The following is an 18,896-nucleotide window of genomic DNA, read 5'->3' as shown; positions in this document are numbered from 1 at the left end:
AAATTTAAAATAGAACGGGAGTGATTTCAGACTAAAGTTTCGGGTTGCCACAGTGCTTCATCATTGACGGTAAGGACTGAAGCCGGCCTGGTATGGCGAAGCCCTGATGACAGTGTCCCAACCCCAATGACCCCAAATGCATTCTGTCATTTCAAGCAATCCATATAGCTATACGCTAATTTCCAGACTGTGAGTACTGAAAACAATTCCCAGGTCCCTCCTGAAACTTGAATCGGAATCTGTGACAGCAGAGCCGAGGACCGAGGCTGGGCGGCCCTGTTTTGGGAAACGGCGATCTTTGCCGCTAAGCTGTCCCTTGGTCACCTTGCTTAGCTCTCTAGTTTCAGGTCAGAATCCTATCTGCAGCTGGCAGTGCTCCTCCTCCTCCCTGTTGTGACATGGGATCAAGGCTGGAGGCCGTGTCACCTCCCGGAACTCAGAAATACTACCATCATGTGGGGGCGGGGCAAAGGAGGGTGGGTGGTGATTTCCTCCAAAATCTGGAACGAGGTGATGACTGGGAGTCACCTCACTGTGACAACTGCTTCCGAGCAGTAGGGTGGAAATTCAGGTCTTCTGTAAGGACACTGCCACTCGGCCGGGGAGGAATGAGTTCAGGCGCTTTTCCCAAATTGGCTGTCCCCTCTTCAGAGAATTCCCGGGAGGCAGGCAAACGAGACGCGCTCCCTCGGGAAGAGGGAGCCCAGCCTGAGCCCTGCGGCCTCTCGATTCCGCTCAGCAGTACCACTTCCTCTCCAGGGTGCATCTCTCCCTCACGCACCTGCAGAGAGCTATGCCTACACGCTGTCAAAAGTGTCACAATAACCCTCAGAGAGATGACACAGCTCCTGTGGGAGTGTGCGGACCCCAATTCTTTGCAGTGGGCCATCTGGTTCGGATGGGACTCACAGCTACATATCCTGCACAAAAGGTTTCAGAATAAAACCCACCCACCTGCCCGATTCTAACAAACTCTGCCTGGCGGGCCTCCTCCTTCTTGCGTGCTGACTTGGGCGATTCTGGTAAGACGTCACTAAAAGATCGTCTATTAAGCATGTTCTAGAAAAGAAAAAACAAGTTATGACTTCCACAAAGGGTTGTCAAGTCTCATTCTCGGTCTTCTCTGAGCGCCAAACTTATAACGTCTTCCTTTCGCATTCGTTCACTCGATAAGCATTCGCGGAGCGCCACTCATGTGCCGAGGTCTGTGCTAGATGCCAGGGAGAAAAGAGGCAACAGGCGGAGAGCCAGCGCCGTGTGACGGCTGAGAACACGGGCTTTGAAATCAAGCAAAGCGGCAGCTCCACTGCTTCCTGACTTCCTGAGGTGGGATTGAGCCACCACGCAGCTCCAGGGAGGCCATTCTCATCCCGTGGCCCCCCCGGAACACGATGCACTGAGGTCTGCGCAGATGGTGTTCCCTGGAGTGGCCCACTGAATGACTTTGGCAAGTGAGTTCATCTGTGAGCCTCGGTGTCTCTGTGTGGCTAATACCTGTCTTCTGGGTGGGTTATGAGGACGGAAGAGGAAATGCATGTAAGGCGCTCGGCACAGAGCTTGGCACACACTCAGTAGGTGTGAGTTCTCTTCCAGACCACGGTCCGAGAGCTGGGTATGTCTACGTTACCTTTCCTGTTGGACTCATTCAATCAGCAGGTACTGATGGGCGCCTATTCCTCTGCCAGGTTTGGGAGATGTGGTATACAAAGTCTCTGTCCATGTGGAGCACAGGCTCTCAAGGGGGAGAAAGATTAAGTCACTGATTCTCCAATGGGCACAGGGGATAGTGTCTGCAAAGGGCAGGATCTGAGAGCATTTAACAGGGGCCCTGGCTTCCCCTGGGGCCTGGGGAAGGCCCGGCTAAGGCAGCCATGGGTCAGCTGAGACCTGAAGGACACCCTGCACTCATCTTGGCACCCTCTTGGCACCCTGCTCTGACCTTAGGGGGAAAAAGGAATCGACAGATTACTGGCTGCTCCTTGGGGCCCTGGGTTAGCTCGGCCCAGTTCCTGTGCGTAGCTAGGGTGTGCTGACCAGTCGAGAGTCAAGGGCAACCTACAGAAGGGTGGCGGTCGCTGTGCTGAAGGGAAGGGACTAGGTCATTCTGATAATCCTCATCTCCCCTGGGCAAGCTCCTGACACCCAATACTCCGTTTATTTACACACGTCATTAGCAATGCGTTTTGCTGGAGTTTACGAATTTGTTCTGTGCTTCCCAATTAACTGAGAGCAATGCTTCTAAACGGTGATGACTTCACCCAGTGTTAACGAGTCCCCTGAGGTCTGGTGGTCTCACACTGTGTCTGGACACCTCCAGGGAACATGGGTGCCCTGTGAGGCACTGAGTTCCTCAGGAGGGGCGCTCGGTCGCAGAGATGTGGATGTCCCATCAGCCAGCCGGGGGAGTGTGTGGCACAAAGTGGATTTTCACGAAATGTAAACGTTTGTTTCAGTGCCTGATTGCGGGGCTGGCCAGTAAATCTCCAGAAAACCTTGAAAAGCACCCAGTCTCTCTCCACGATCCCCGCTTTGGCCTGTCCACCAGCTCTGTGGCACTGGTAACGCTGAGAGGTATAGCACAAGAACGGCCGCCCCCCAAAGCGCTCGCCAGCGCTGCAGGGGTTCCTGACGGACGTGCGTGCCCCTAGCCTGCGCCTCGACTAATGAAAATCACATTCCTGTGTATGGACGGTCACCGTCCCTCCTTGTCACGGTAACAATGGCAGCACATCAGCCATGGTGGCCGCAGTCCTGTCTTGACAGCAAGGATCCAGGCGACTCCTATGTTCTCCTAACCAGGACTCCTCACTAAGACTATGCTCTCAAACCAGACCGTGAACCCAGGGTTACCTTATGCAGATCTGGCATCAAATCCTGGTATAATGATCGAATCAGCATATCCAGGGTACGTCGACGTTTCTGGGCAAACGTTGGGGTTTCCAAAGTGGCTTTTTCACCATTAATCACTAAAATAAATCCAGTTATAAAGAGAGTTACACATATTAACATTCATGAGGAAACTCATCATAGTGACCACCATCCCCCTTCCTAATACTGGTATCACCATAGGTAATTACCCTTCCTTCATGGAAGGACACTTAAAATCTATACATTTCCTTATGCAAATCAATAGTCCTTGGGTATGTCTATGTTACCTTTCCTGTTGGACTGTAAGCTTCCTGAGCAGAGGGTGTATATAATTACTTCAAGACCCAGGATACACCCAACCTGCCCCCATCTACCATTCTACCCATTCAATCCACCCACCCACCCACCTGTTCGCCCATCCATCCATCCATCCACCCACCCACCCACCTACTCACTCATCCTTCCACCCATCCAACACATGGCTAAAACACTAGGATGCCATTCGATAAGATTAAATATATATATTTGTTGCTTATTGTTAGAAAAAATAACAACTGTGTCAGCAGAGTACTGAGATTCTTAGCCTAATGGAAGTTTCTTCTGGGAAGAAAAAAAGCTGGGGGTTTAGTGGGCAACAGACAGCGTCAATAAAGTGGAAGGTCCAGTTACACATTAGAGCACAGCACGCAAGGTGTGCCATAGAGGTTAGGAGCTTGAAGTCGAGACAGTCAGGGTTTGAATCCCAGCTCTGCTGCTATCCCTGTGTTCCTAAGCAAATTAGCTTCTTGGGGCTTCAGTTTTCTACCTTGTAAAATGGATATAACCATATTTCCTTATGAGAGTCATAAACTTTTAAATGATGTAATATATATGAAGAGTTAGCCCAGTGCTAGGCATACCAAACCGGATAAATTAGCTATTAGTAACTATTATTTATACAGACAGCCAAAGGAAGGCCAGTGTTCATAGGCTGGAAATGAACTTCTTAGGGACGTTTCCTGGGTAGCATCTGTGTTCTGGGGACAAGCTGGGTTTATCTGTGGCAAGACATCTCTTAAGGAATTTAAACTATGCACGTCTATTATTTTCTCTAGCATGTGTATTATATTCTCTAATTCTGTGACTGGGAATTTTTTGTTTGAATGACTTGTTGTGGCCAAATCAGGGGAAAGATCAGAATTTTGTCGAAACGCCACTTCCTGTCATCTTAGAGTTCTCCACCGGGCTCACGTCCTCCCTCCTGCATCTGCTTTGGGATTCAAAGGGACGCTGATCCTTGACTCCTACCTCCTCTCTCTGTCCATCGCCCCCTCTGGCCCTCCCTGGCTCCATGCTCTGTTACTTCAATGCACCCTCTGCAACCCCTTTAGCCTCATCTTCTTCCACTATACCTGCCTGGCAAATCTATAACTGTAGATCAACTGAACCCTTCACCTCTTTTCGCCCAAGCCGCCGAAGAAAGTTGCTCTGCTGACCGGCTCCATTGAAATCAATGGATTCTACTAAGAACTTGGGTCCTTAGTGTTGCTGAGCGATCTCTAAGCCACAGCTAAAGGACAAATGCCTGTGTGGTCATTCCCCGCTACGGGCCCCCCGCAGAGACTGCTTACCTCTTAAGCCTCAGGCTTCAAGACCCTCTCTTGAAGGTGAGAAAGATGGTAGATTCGGATGAGGACACGGGAAAACCCACACATCACTACCAGAAAACTAAATACGTTTCACGTGAAGCATTAACAGCCCATGCAATGGAATCGATGCTTAACCAATGATATTTTCTTATGTGGCATCCTGGGCGAATTTGAAGACATGTATTCTGAGGCAGACTCAGTTGCAAAAACATTTCAAAGCAGAACTTACGTTTTACTAGCAAAAAGTCCCTGAATTCCTGGTGGTCTGTAAACACCGGCGGGGATGGCAAGGGTGGGCCAAAGAGTGGTACGCTTTCTTCCGAAAATATTTTCAGCCTACGTAGAGAACATTTCAGAATTACTTGTTTTTTTTCTTTAGAGGTCAGCAGCATTTAGACCTTGAATTTGTCCAGTTGCCTATGCGATGTGTTAGGAACGTTCGTTTCACAGGAGGTGCCTTCTCTGGGCTCCCAGAGCCTCGGCCACCATGTGGCACTCCTAGTAAGTACTTTAGGGCAGAAGTCAGGTCTTCCTGTACCCTTCGTGGCCCAACCCACCAGACGTGGGCGGGGTCGGGCACCCCAGGGGTAACAGCGAAGGCCACCACTGAGCACCCGATGCTTGGTAAGTCAGACCAGCATCGACTGATTCTCACCAGCCTGCCCAGGCAGTACCATCACCTTCATTCTTCAGGCTCTGAGAAGATAAACACTCTTTGCAAAGCCTCAGAGTTAATAAGTGACAGAGTTGGGATTCTAACTGCATCTATTTGGCTCAACGCTCTTTTCACAATGTCGTGACATCTCTTAACAGATTCGTTTTTGAGAAGAAAAGGGGTAAACAGGCAAGGAGGTAGCCTAGGAAAGGGGTACTCTGGTCAAGATCAAACAGATCAAATTTGTGCCCCTTGTAGCGGACAAAATTCCAAGCTAACTCTGACTCCGTGTTGACTGCACAGAGCGACAGTGTACAGAACATGTTTTTCCTGAAGAAATGGTGGCCTTGAAGAAAGTTCTATAAGGTGAGGACACATCAAATCAATTGAGGAATACCTACATCAGGAGTCTCGTAAAATGAATGCAAAATTAACAAGTAAACATCAGGATTGGAACGAGCAATCGAGATAAGGTCACTGCCTACCTGTAATTGTCATTTTGTTGATCATACCTCACTAAGGCAAAAATATCTGCAGTGATGGTTAAGGAAATTAATCAACGACCCCGACGCTCACAGTCAACGGCTATGCTTTGAAAATCCCTTGTAAAGGATCATCCCAAACCCGCCGTTGGTGATCAGGGCACCTGTCACCCTTAGGTTGAGATGGCACCTTGACTTCTTTGAAAGAGACAGCCCAGGAAGACACAGGTTCAACCTCTGTGTGCTCATCCTTTGGGGGAAGACTTAAATCTCCAAATCTGACAGGAAAGCAATATAAATACAGCTCTTAAGCCACAAAACAGCCAACAAAGCCAAAAAGAGAAATTCCCTTGCTGAGAAACACAAAGATCCCAATAGAAAATTAGTCATAGATTTCATCTCACACATTTTGAAGAGAAGAGCAATTTAAATGTTTCCACTGTACACCTTCCCTCTCTCTCCTTCTGGCTTTGGTAGGCCAAACAAACCCAAACAAGCCAGTGTAGCTGGGGGAATGCGGATTCTATATTCTCTATAGAATCTACTTTGCTTGTGTCGGGCACACTGAGTTAAAATAGTACCACACCTCCGGCCAGCTTTTCTTTCTTTCTCCCACTCCTCCTCCCTCCTGCCATCTCCCCGCCCCAGCTTTCCTTAGTTACGGCTAGAAAACCATCAATTCCTCCAAGCGTGTCCATGTCTAGAATCGGCGGAAGACTCTGCTTGTCTCTTTCTAGGCACAAATGCGCCAAGCCCCAAGTCTGAAGTGTATAAGCAAAGGATATTCTAAAAACGATGACTACTCCTCAGTCACTTAGAGTGTCACCACCCCTCTCCTGCACTTTACCTGAAGAAGTTTTCTGTCCTACAAGAACCTCTGCAGAAAACGGGACATGTTAATCTGACTTTCTTCCAGGTGCAGCGAGTCATGAGGTCCTGTCTTCCCACGTTTTTACTGGAGATGGCAGGGAACGTGAAGAACTAGACCAGAATTTATTCTGAAAGTGCCTTGTACTAAGTATGTACAACCTGTAGAGGCACCGGGCTTGGGTTTCACTGTCACCCGGAGCGACAGGCCATGCTCCTGTTGCACACCCGTGTGCCTGGGCTGAGCCTGGACAGTACAGAGAACTTGAGCAGCACTTGGCCGGCAGTATGAGCTAACCAGGGATCGCGATGAGGAAAAACACGATCGACTCTACGGTTTCTCAAATTTCAAGAGATGGCCAGGCAGCAGCCATGGATGAGTCGCGCTTAGAATCAACAAAGAAAGAGCATTTTGGCTTTTCGCCTTTACCTGCACGTTTTCATAACTATTGCAAATTTCTCCGAGGATTCACTCCCCAGGTTCTTCTAATTCATTTCCTGTTTCATAGACTCCCTGGGGGAAGGGGAGAGATGTCAGAAGTCAAGAATTCTCTGGGGATTAATCCATCCCTTGGCGTAAGGAATGCAGGCGAGGAGGGAGCAACGCTGAGGAAAAAACAGATCGCACACGGGGGGCCTAAGCATCGAGCAAAGCAACACAGTGAAAACATGGAAGTCAGTTAACGACGCTCGGTCTGAGGGGCATTTTGGGTCCAGGGAGGCTGACCCACCGCCCGCCGCGCTGGAGCGTCCACAGAGGCCCAGGATACGTGTAAAGTGGGAGCGGATCATGGAAGGCTTAAAGGCGGGAGAAGGCTCCTCTCCTTCCTGGAACACGATGGTGACGATATCGTTCCCGATGTGGCGCTTCCTTTCCACCTGGACGTAAGCACAGATAACGTCACTGAGACACACAGGGTCACGGAGTGAAAGGACGAACACAGAACGACCAACCAGAACGACCACGGAGCCCCGGACGTCCGTCATCTTTGACTTCTTGCCTCCCACGTTTCGCCAGCCGCCCGCCTCCTGGCTCGCCTGTCCACCTCCTGGCGGTCCTCCCCCAGTCCAGGCCTGCACCCCCTCGTCTGCCCTGCTGCAGAAGCCTCCTAACGAGCCCACCTGCCTCCATTCTTTCCTTTCTACTGCTGCGATTGTGTCCACTCTTACTCCCTCTTCAACGCCTGGGCCCAGCATTCGAGGCCCCCGAAGAAGAGGCGTTACCTCAGAATTCCCTCGGGGTGGGGCCCAAACATGCACATATTTAGAAATAGCCTTGGCCGGTTCTGAAGCCTATGCTTCGTGAAAACAATGGCCTTGTCTACTCTAACCCCAGCTGACCTTTCCAAAATGATCTCCTAGACTTGCGGTCAGCAATTTTTTTTTTTTTTTTTCCGTAAAGGGCCAGACAGTCAATATTTTCGGCTTTGAAGATCCTATTATCTCTTCGCAACCATGTGGCTCTGCTGTTACGAAAGCAGCTCCAAATGAGTGGACGACACATAAATGGACAATTTATAATACATAAATGAGCGGGCCCGCCTGTGTTCTAATGACATTTCTTTAACCAAACAGGCAGAACGCTGGATTTGGCCCACTGAGTCTGAGGTTCAGAGAGGGAGCTGGGTGGAGATAGAAGTCTGGGTATCGTTGGAATAGAGAAGCTATTTAAAAGCACGAAACTAGATGAGATCATCGAGAGAGTGAGTGAGGGCAGAAGGAAAAGAGAAGAGGACCAAGAACTGAGCCCCGGGATGAGGTGACGCACAAAACGTGTGCGAGACCATGGAGCCGGCTCGTGGCCGAGCTGGGACGGGGCGCAGATGTGGCTGATCGGGGCCTGTGCTTTCGTCTGGCACGGGGCGCTGCCGTCCGGGTCCGGAGCGCTGGGAGCCAGTCGGCGGTGCCGGACGTCACAGGGTGTTAAGAAGGCCACAGAGAGGAGCCAGCGACGCCCCCCTCCTTTGTGGTTTGGCGATGGAGGAAGGAGAGAGACGGAAGAAGTTCCTGTGGTGCCAGAACCTGCAAAAGCTTCGTGAGTTTGTTTCTTGACGTCAGACTTGGGAGGGGCTCGGACTAGTCCCCTAGTGTTCCAGATGTCAAAAGGCCACCAAGATTTTATGAGCCGGGCTAGCCTCTGACTTTTGCACTGTTGCCTTAGGCCCCCGGGAGACCACGGCAGGGACAGAGAGAGGTGCAGGTTAGTGGTCCTTGTCTGCTCTCCCAGGAGCAGGCATTGTTAAGGATCACTAGCCTCCTGCACTTTGTCTCTCTTCCCACCTGCAGCATCTTCCTGGTAATAAAGACAAGTTCTGATTGTCAAAGCCCAGGCACTTCCTGCTTCCACCTGTCTTTTTCCGAGTTAGTCTGAAGCCAGAACAAGCTTACAACCTCCAGCGGGTCTCCACTGCCGGGAAGATGATCCACCAGCTCCTCACCCCAGGCCCCGATCCGTCAAACAGAACCAGCTCTTCCCGCCCCTCCCCGCCATGTCCCCAAAGCGCCTTCACAGCCTCGACTGTGACACCACATTTAGTCCACCGATCTGCCTTGTGTCTTTCCCCCTTCTTGAAATAAGAATTACAAATGCTCAGAAAAAAGCCTTTTTAGCCCCATCACGTACCCTCTCTAAGTTCATATTTCTCACAAATCTTTGCTGAACTGTTCATTCACGTTCGTGACATATATTCATACAGATGCCTTCGATGTGTAAAAACTGGATAAGAATATAATAAAAAGTTAAATGAACTGCTCCTCCTCCCAAATCCTTCAAAACCCAGCAGCACGTATCTTTGTTAAGTCTGAATTCCATCAAATAGAAAAATTTTCCCCTGGAAATGGCCAAGTCCCCAGGGTGGGTGAGGAGTGTCTCAGGCAGTTTTTTCCCCGATGTGGCACAGCCCACGGAGACACTCGGTGTTACGCTCCTGCACTAACCTGAACAGCACCTGCCAAACCATGACTCAGGATCCACTTATTTTATGTCCCGGATAATCTCATTTTGACAAGACACAAGGCACCTTGAGAGGAGTCACAGAGAAAAGGCAACGCATATGCAAAACAGCCTCTTGGGAGTCCACAGAACCACACTCGCACACATGCAAATACACCGACACGTTCACACACAGACATGCATGTGCACTATGCCTCTGACCCTTTGTCAGTGAGGGTCGTTCTTCCTAAGGCTTGTGGAAAGTTCAAATACACAGACTGTCAACGATGTCCCTAAACCGGCACTTGCAGAGCAGCTCAAGTGTTGACACATTCCTCTCTAATTCCATGAATCCTAACGATGCTTTCTCCGCATCGAGCTCACGGTTCAAAGGTCTGTGTGTTCACACGTACCTGCTGTTTGTTCTCTTTGGAGTACGGCAACATGGTGGACACGTGAAACATGATCTCGTGCCCTTGGTACACGGTATACACCGAACGTATCCCTGTGGTATCATCTGTAAAACACAAGCATGCATTTTGCGGGTGCAGAGAATTCTGGGACTGGAAGGAAACAGTTCTATGTGTGGATGGGGGGTGGTGGTGGAGTACATAGTCACTACAGCCCCAAAGCTCATTCTGGATTATCCATCTCAGGGGAAGCAGCACTAAGGATCCTGCCCACGTGGGGAGACCTCTTCCTCCCCTTCTAAGCTCGCCTGCTGTCTGATGCACGCCTCACCCCACGGCGGAGGAGGTCATGAGAAGTCTGGGCTGACAAGGAGAACATGCTTCGATTCCTTGCCATCTGGTTACTGCTGGTGTACAGGACAAAATTAACACAAGGTGACATGCAAATAACGATCATGTCCACAAAACAGAAGGAATATAACACTGGCAAAATGCTTTGGAGTCAGGTGGACCTGGATTCGAGTTCTCATTAGCTATGTTCCTTTAGACAAGTCATCTTTCTCTGTGCCTCAGTTCCTTAATTTGAAAAAGGAGATGAAAATCGTATCTAACTCTTTGGGATGTTTACCAGATTCTCCCTCTAAAGTGCTGAGCAGAGTGCCTGGCCATAGCAACGGTTCAATGGATGGTGGTTTTGAAGGTAAGAGAGAGGCTGAGGGTTGGTGACGGGATGAATGCATGTGCAGGCATTCCCGGATTCACCATGTGCACGTGGAGCTTGTCGGGGTGAGGCTGGGACCTGACACCTGGGGCCAAATACTTCATCCCTGCACCTGCCAATGAAGTCGTCAAGGTGCAGTTCTCACAAATCGCCTAACCTTTCCGTCCTCAGAATCTGTGAACGGATGCCAACGTGGGCTGGCGGAGAGCTGAGGCTCCCAGAGGGGAGAGGTACCCGGATTTGAAGCCTGTCAAATTTAGGGCAAATGAGCCTTGCATCCCCCGCCCGGCTCACCTCAAGGACCGACCGTGAAGAGCAAATAAATCGACGGAAGTGAAGGCACAGGGAAAACCAGAAATGCTACACAATTGTGAGAGCATCAGCGACTCCAAATCTAAACTCGTGATCTTACTTATCTTCACTCCTCAGACTCCCTCCCCCACACCGCTTCCCCTCAGGTGTTCCCAGTCTGAGCCACCACCCGCCCAGCTGCCAGGGGCAGAAACCCAGGTGTCCTCCTCTGTCCTCCCCGCCACTCCCAGGGGAGGCTATCATCATCGTCTCCTGCTTGGACTGTGCCAACAGCCTCCTAACTACCAGCGGCCCCTTCTCCCCCCGGCAGCCAGCATGTTCTGCTCAGAGGTGCGATCCGATCCCGTCATGCCCCTACTTAAAACCCCTTAGTGACAGCGATTCCATTTAGAATAAGATCCAACATCATTAATATGATTTCAAAGTCCCTGTGGGATCACCTTCCCCCTTCCTCCAAGTCCCTCTGCTCCCGCTGGGCACAAACTAAGGTATTCTCTTAGTTTCTAGAACATATCATGCTCTTTCCTGCCTTGGAGGCTTCACACGCTTCCCTGCTTAGAATTCTCTTCTCCCTTCAAGATACTCAAATTATTCCCACTCATCACACCCTCTGGGAAGCCTCCTGGGTCTGATTCCCCAGATTAGTTAAAATGCCCCCATGGCACGCTGTATGTTTTCTTCTTACTTCATCCAAGTACTTAGTACTAAGCTATCTGATAAGTATCTGCTGAATGTCTGTGCGTCCACTGGACCGGAAGGCAGGGACCACGTTGGTTAATCCATCGCTGTATCGCCCAAGCCTCACACAGTCCTGGCATATGAAGATGCTCTACGCTCAGAATTCACGGGCAGACCATGACTTCTGCCACTCCTAGGGGCTGTGAGGGCTGATGTAGTCTGGCAAAGCTCAATGGAGCCACCACATGTGTCCAGGGGCCCCATGTCAGCCTGGGTGTGAATCTCCAATCCCCTCTAATCCTCTTAGTCCATCCCTTCCTCCATCTTGGGTACCACATTCAAATACAGATCGGGATAATGACAAAAGCGGTACAAACGACAACAGAACGAATCGAGAGGCCAGCTTACTTTTGGTGTCCAGACCTCCACGGTAGCCTGTCCAGCCCTTTAGAGTGATCGTGTCACCCAGGAGGTTTAAAAATTTTTGAAAAGCGTCACTTCCGATTTCTGTAGGGAGATGTAAAAGTGTGAAGAGAGTATGGTACCAACAAGTCCTCATTTTCTAACTATGCGCTGAAGTCGCTTGAAAGTTAGCGAGGCTCTGCAGATGTATGTGGTGGGAGGGAGATTGAAGTCACGCTTCCTTTTTCCTGGAGCCCATGTGGGCGGGGCCACAATTCCCAGGAATCCAAGGAAAAGAAAACTACAAAATCAGACCAACCAACCTCACCCCTGCCCGATGGGGGTCCCGGGTGTTTAGTTTTGTAAAATGAAAATATCACTACTGTTTTCATTAATAATCAACAGGAATTTAACATGAAAGGTGCTAAATAACAGGAAAATGGCACTATCTTGTAATTCTCTTAACCCTAAAAATCACAGCGAAGAATCTTCCTCTGCTACTGAGACTGCGTAGAACCAAATTCTTCAAATCCCATGTAATTTTCCAGTTAGACTGCATCTCTGGGGCCAGTGCCTGGTACAAATTAGGTCACCAATCAATATTTATCAAATGAACGAAACTGGGCGACATCTGCCCTACAACATTTACCCTGAAAATCTGCCCCAAGTTTCATAAAACTGCTGGCTATTTCTTTGTATTAAAGACTCCAAGGCAACTGGCAAGATCAGTTTAGATCGTTGAAAGCGCGGGGAAGCAGAGCGGGGTCTCCATCAGCGGAAGAGAGGTGAGGACACTCACCATTGCTGAACATCTCGTCATCAGTGAGCTGCCCGTCTTTGGCAAAAAGAACCCCGAACTTGAAATTCACAGAGCCCTTTACGACAAGACAACAAAAGGTGGTGACTTTCATTTTATCATCAAAGCGTGCACGGTTATGAGATGTGCTGGTCGTGAATATTTAGGAAAACTGCCAGGTGACCAGGATGGACACTAGGGGATTCCTCCCTCCCCTCCAGCTCAATTTGGACCCATATTAACAACAATCATTCCTTTATTTTTATAGATTGCCTCAGTTTACAGGTCAATCTCTACGCTTTTATGTGAGTTAGTTCATTTGTAATGTTGTTCGTTGCTAATGGCGCCTGCAGGATGCCAGGCCCACGCTTCTGCAGAACAGAGCTCAACATAAGTAGCCCATGGGACTCCCTGGACCGGCACCATCTTCCGATGACCCCAGTTGGCACACAGAGAGCTCAGTGTGATTTGAAACTCAACACGACACTCTGAGGTTGATACCTGTTGACTTTCAGAAACAGAAATGAAAACTGTAGGCAAGTTATTCTAAAAGCTCACCCTTCCACTCAATTCCTAAAGACATTTAAGCTCAGAAATTTACAAAACAGATATGGGGGGGAAGGGAAGGCAATCAAGAATTAGCTAGTACAAATGGTCAGTCTGCTGTCTTCTACTTTAAACACTGAATTAAAATCGGATCCCATGGGAATAATAAACACCCAGTGCAAGGTAGTAGCTTCTGTAGAAGAAGGGGGAATGGGATCAGGAGCTCAACTGTATTTTTTGATATATATGTTTTTCTAAGCCAGATACTATGTTCACAGGTCTTCATTATATTATTCTCTATTTTTTTTTGTATTCTTGAAGTATTTCATAATAATAATAATAATAAAATCTGAGGTTGGAAGAGACTCAAACTTTGCAAGGCTGGTTGATCCACTACCACATGGGGGGATTCCTGGTGGTCAGTAAAGACACAGACAAGGACAAAGGTGCTTTGCTTAGAGCATTGGCCGGTGGGTCAGAGGTGGGGACAGGGCAGAATGCCAGGCTTCAGGACAGCTGGATCTGGCAGGATTAAGACTATGAAAATCTAAAGGTCTAAGGCTGCGCTTCCAAACATGTCCTTGTCCCCAACACACCTGAGGGACAGATGCACACCCATCATGAACAGTGGTTTTTCTATATGGTGGTTTTCTACACAGAGCAAGGGGACACTCCCAAGCTGACCCTCCACCTGGAGCCCTTTCTACAGCCGGGACTTCTCCACATAGGTCTCAGCTCAAATGCCACCCTCCCCCAACTGTTATCCTCTGTCATAGCCCCTTGTTTGTTTTCTTAGTAGCACTCTGCAATTCTTTGATTAAACTTGAATATTTGTTTCCACCATTGAATACAGGTCCCATGAAGGAAGGATCATATGAATCTTACTTTCCATGGAATCTCCAGGGCCCATCACAGTGCTGGCTATACGGGACAGGATTAATAAATATTCATGGCGTAATCATGTGCAGAATAAATAAGAAAAGGAACATAGCTGGTCAGGTACAACTTATTTCAGAAGCTGCCTCCAAACAATCACCTCTTTGTCTATTTTGGAAATGACAGCAATCACACGTCCCCAGGACTCCGGCACCTCTTCCATTCTCAGCACCGATAGTAGTTTGGGGTCTGACAGGTGACTCTCTTAGGACAACAGTGTAGAGACTAAAACACTAGTTCTCAAACTTGGCCAGGCATCGGAATCCCCTGGAAAGCTTGTTAAAATAAAGGGGGCTGGGCTCTGTTCCCAGAGTTTCCAGTTCAGTTGTACTGGGAGTGGGGGGCCCAAGGGTCTGTATTTCTGACACGCTCCCATGTGATGCTGATGCTGTGGCCTAGGGACCCCGCTCTGAGAATCACTGGATGAGAGGAACAAACAGCAGAGTGTCAGGAGGCCCAGGATGAGGCCCGGCTGCGCTGCTGGCTCGCAAGCCAAGGGTAGAAAGAAGGTCCAGGTCTGTCATGGGGGCCATGAACTGTGAACTAACAGCCTGTGGAACCAGAGGGGCCCTAAGCCCCCCGAATCCGCACGTTCACGTTACAGACAGGACGCCTGAAGCCCAGGGAAGGCGAGACTTGCCCCAGGCTGGCACTGCGTGAATGGCAGGACCGAAGCTGCTCTTTCCAGCGCCATGGCACAGTCTTCCTAGGGTGGTTTTCAGTCGAGTGACGCTGAGAGTGACAAGCAGAAATGGGGCCCACTGCTGCCTGATCACTGGCCGAAGCTTTTCAAAGCTTTCGTGGGGCTGCTCTGCGATTGGCATCATGCTACCTGTCCCCTTGGCTGAGGACCCCTCCTGCTTCAGGTGGAGACCCCAGAAAGACCGGTGTTGCAAGGCCTTGTGAAGTACTTGAAATTACTTACAGGGCGTCATTTAGGAAATTTCGTTTCTAGGACTTCCCAGATGACGCTGGACACTAACAGAGCTTCCACTTATCTCTAGAAATCAAGGTATCACTCGATACAATGGATAATATTTTGGAAGAAGACAGTTTTTAAGAGGGGCTGGTTTGATTTGGGGATGTCTAACCATCGCGGATCATGTTTTAACAAACCACTCGCCCTAACCTCATTAGTGCCTCATGAGGCTGGCTGCTGGAACTTGGGGGACGGAGGAGGATCAGACCTGGGCCCTCTGAGGTGACTGACTGGTAGAGGGCATCCATGGGGACTGGTTTCTTAAGTCCTGCTCAGACGCTCACTGTAGATAGAGATAAGCTCATATCTGTAATTCTTACTGATATGGGTCTTTTAATTTAATAAAGAAACCATCTGTCCTTTTTATTGAAATGATTTAAGGTGACATTTATGATCGCCTTATCACAAATTTTGTAACATGTATATGTTACTTCACAAAACTGGGATTAGATTTTGAATACTTAAACTGCACACAGAAAACAGCATCTTTATTTTTTTCCGAGATTGTTTAATTATTATCTAACATTTAAGCTCTAAATTTTGAGACAAAATTCAACATGATTATAAACCAATGTATACTCAGTCACATTCTTGGGAATTTATAGTATGCTAGGAATTCTATTTCTTCTGAGGAAAGTGAAGTATGAGGGTAAATTAAAGTCCTAATGATTCCAGAAGAATCTTTTGGGGTCAAGAAATGATGGCTTGACTCAAACTGGACACCCCTGGTTCCTCGTGACCCTGGTTTAGGCGGTGCCTCCATATTTCCGAGATCCACGTGTCCCCACACGTCTCTCAGCCGCTTCGTGTATATCACACCTCGGAGCCACGTCCTCTCCTGGGGGCGCCTCTCTATGCAGTGAACCAAACTTGGGTTTCAGGAGACAGACAATACTTTGCCAAACAGAAAGCCTTGCGGGAACGTCGCTAGAGTTCTTTATTAACCTGTTCCCTGCCCATCTTTGCAGCTGATCGCTAATCACTATGATTGGGCAGAGTTGGGATAAATGCTCCCGGCTGAGAAGCTGGCGGCATTAAATAGCTGAGCCCTGGCCTCACGGCTCTCAGGCCGGGTCTGGATTGTTCGTTTGCCACCACAGGCGTGGGCAAGCAAGCACTCTGTGGGTGCTCCATAAATCTCTGTAAATTAACGAGTAGAGTGATTGTGAGGCATAAACACGATACATGGTATAATTCTAGTTTTATATAAAATATAAAACTGATAGCAAAACGTGATACTATACTAATATTAGTTTTCTCTGTGATTGTAGGTGACGTTTTCCTTTTATCTTCTGTGCATTTCTGTGTTTTTCAAATGTTTACCAGACATGTGTATTACTTTTCTTCTTTGCCTCTTACAAATTACACATGGAGTTCATGATTTCTTTAGCAACAAGCATGATTCACACATGGATAATATACAGATGAAAACGCAGATGTCTCCCTTTGCCCGCTCCCTGCTGCGTCCCAGCCTACGCCTCCACTGCCCGGCCCGCAGACTCTCCCGCCAACGCTCCGGGGTACAGCTGATCAGCTCCCACCGCCACGTTCAGGAATCAGCTGAGACGTCACTGCCTCAGAGAAACCTTCCCCATTTGCTCATTCTAGAAAACCTTACTCTCTTTCACTTACCTCATTATACTCTCTTCAGATCTCATGGGGCTATCGATAGCACCATGTTTATGTTTGTTGGTTTACCTGTTTAGTTTGTCTTACCCACCATGAAGAAGGGACCCTGTCTTGTTCATTAGTGTGTCCCCAATGCCTCAAACAGTACATGGCACACACACAGTAAGAGCTCAATATTTGTTGAATGAATGAATGAATGAATGAACAAATGAATATACGTATCAATCTTTGCTTCTTTTTTCCAATAAACATTATGTCATGGAAATCTTTCTAAGCCAGTAAATAAAGGTCCACCTCATTCTTTTTAATGGCATCATAATATCTCATAATCCATTCAATCAATACAGAATTCACTTAGTCCACCAACAAATATTTACTCTGTGCTCTCTATCTGCACCATTTCAGGATATGAGGTTACAGCGGGGGACAAAACCAAGCGAGTCCCCGTTCTCGTGGTACCTACCGTCTAGTGGGGGCAACAGATAAATAAATAAATGAACGAAGACACATGCGCTAAGAAGGGAAGCAGAGCCGTGCAGGAGCGGGTGAGAGGCATATGCCATTTTAGGGTGATCGGCGAAGGCCTCTCTGAGCAGATATCCTAATCGGCTAAGAGCGTGACCCCTGAGGACATCCGGGGAAGAGCATCCCGGCGATGGGAACAGTAGGCTCTTGCTGAGAAGGTGGAGTAAGTCTCAGTCGATAGGGACAGGATGGAGAGTAGTGTGAGCCGGGTCACGCGGGCCCCAGCAGGCCATGATAGGGACGCTGGGCTTTACTTTGAGAGGGAAGGGAAGCCGCTGGTGTTTTGAGCCTAGGGACGACCTGATTCGACAGGTTTTAAAAGGACCATGTGGACACCGTAGAAAAACGAGAACAGAAGGCAAGAGCGGAAGCAGGGAGAAGAGTCAGAGACACTGCAGAGTCCGGGCGTGAGGTGATGGGCTGGTGCCAACAAACTGGCACGGTCGTGGCGGAAGCACTGAGAAATGTTTGATTTAGGGGTGTAGTCTGAAGAAGGGTCAACAGGATGTACTGATGGATGAGATAGGGGGTATGAAAGAAAAAGACGTGTTAAGGATTTTTCCAAATTTGGCCTGAGCAACTGGGTGAGTGATATTTACTGAGAGGCACAGTAGCTACGAACCAGCCTCTATTTACTCAACGCCTATTTATAATATTTTGGATACGTCCCTGTGTTAGTTATGTACTTAGAAAACCCAATACATTTTTTAAGTGAGGCAACGGGGACTAGAAACACACAAATAGATATGACATCCCGTCACAATGGAGTGTGTAATAAAGTGCAAACGCCTTGTCTTTAATTTAAGGAAAATCAAAACCTCATTACCCTGATCGTGAGATTAAAATGTGAATATTTCTAAGCCAGATTTAAGTAGCTTGATGGCTTTTATCTCTTTATAACTAGCTGCATAGACAATTCTGAAATATACCTTGAGAAACCAGTCAGTAACGTCTTTCAGTGATAATAGACTCACACTGTGCAAATCCATGCAGGGGTTTGACTAAAGGAAAAGGTTGTTTTCATGGAGAAGGGAGAAGCACATTTATAAACATGGAGGCAGAGCACAGCAGGGACTGAGAGCTCATAAAATTACTCACCTCTTGTTCTTCCAGAACCAGCAAGTCCTATCAAATAAAGTTTGAAAAGTTATGTCCATGCTTTGACCTTCTGTGAAAGCCAAGCTTCAGTTTACTGAAGTTTATACTACTTCCTCCCCGCCCCCCGCCCCGCCCCCAAAGTGCTTTTAAAATTCAAATTTAGCGCTATGGATTTTTATAAAAGACCTGGTCATTTTGGAAAGTCATGTGATACCGCCACTATCTAAAAACAAAGATGGCGCACAGCAGTGGGAAGAAACCCACGGACACCTAGATTTCTCTATCCATTTAAAGCTAGCTTATCACACATTGCTTCTGGAAAGATTTTGGCCAAGAAAAATGTTGCTACAGTAAAGTAGTCAGAAACAGAGATTTAACGTTTTTAAATAGCATCAGCCACCTTCCCACTTGGCGGAGAGACGCCTTCTTTAT

The 18,896-nt window shown here is 48.3% G+C and overlaps 1 protein-coding gene across 4 annotated transcripts in view; it reads right to left on the bottom strand.

Moving 5' to 3' along the window:
• GARNL3 (GTPase activating Rap/RanGAP domain like 3) overlaps nt 1-18,896 on the bottom strand; it is a 110,836-nt gene that overhangs the window by 30,842 nt on the left and 61,098 nt on the right. For all 4 annotated transcript variants that reach the window (XR_001517446.1, XM_006917977.2, XM_006917979.1 and 1 more), the window contains 9 exons: nt 18,465-18,491; nt 12,755-12,830; nt 11,962-12,060; nt 9,846-9,949; nt 7,271-7,379; nt 5,637-5,682; nt 4,726-4,832; nt 2,851-2,966; nt 955-1,059 (listed from right to left, as the gene is read on the bottom strand). Coding sequence is in view for 3 of the 4 variants with exons in the window: in XM_006917977.2 (XP_006918039.1) it covers nt 955-1,059; nt 2,851-2,966; nt 4,726-4,832; nt 5,637-5,682; nt 7,271-7,379; nt 9,846-9,949; nt 11,962-12,060; nt 12,755-12,830; nt 18,465-18,491 (789 nt within the window). In the remaining variant the exon portion in view is untranslated. The remainder of the gene's footprint in view (nt 1-954; nt 1,060-2,850; nt 2,967-4,725; nt 4,833-5,636; nt 5,683-7,270; nt 7,380-9,845; nt 9,950-11,961; nt 12,061-12,754; nt 12,831-18,464; nt 18,492-18,896) is intronic.

This window comes from Pteropus alecto, unplaced genomic scaffold (assembly GCF_000325575.1).
Source record: "Pteropus alecto unplaced genomic scaffold, ASM32557v1 scaffold67, whole genome shotgun sequence".
In the NCBI taxonomy this organism is placed as follows: domain Eukaryota; kingdom Metazoa; phylum Chordata; class Mammalia; order Chiroptera; family Pteropodidae; genus Pteropus; species Pteropus alecto.
Note: the sequence above shows the minus strand (reverse complement) of the source record. Positions and strands in the feature narration are given on the sequence as shown.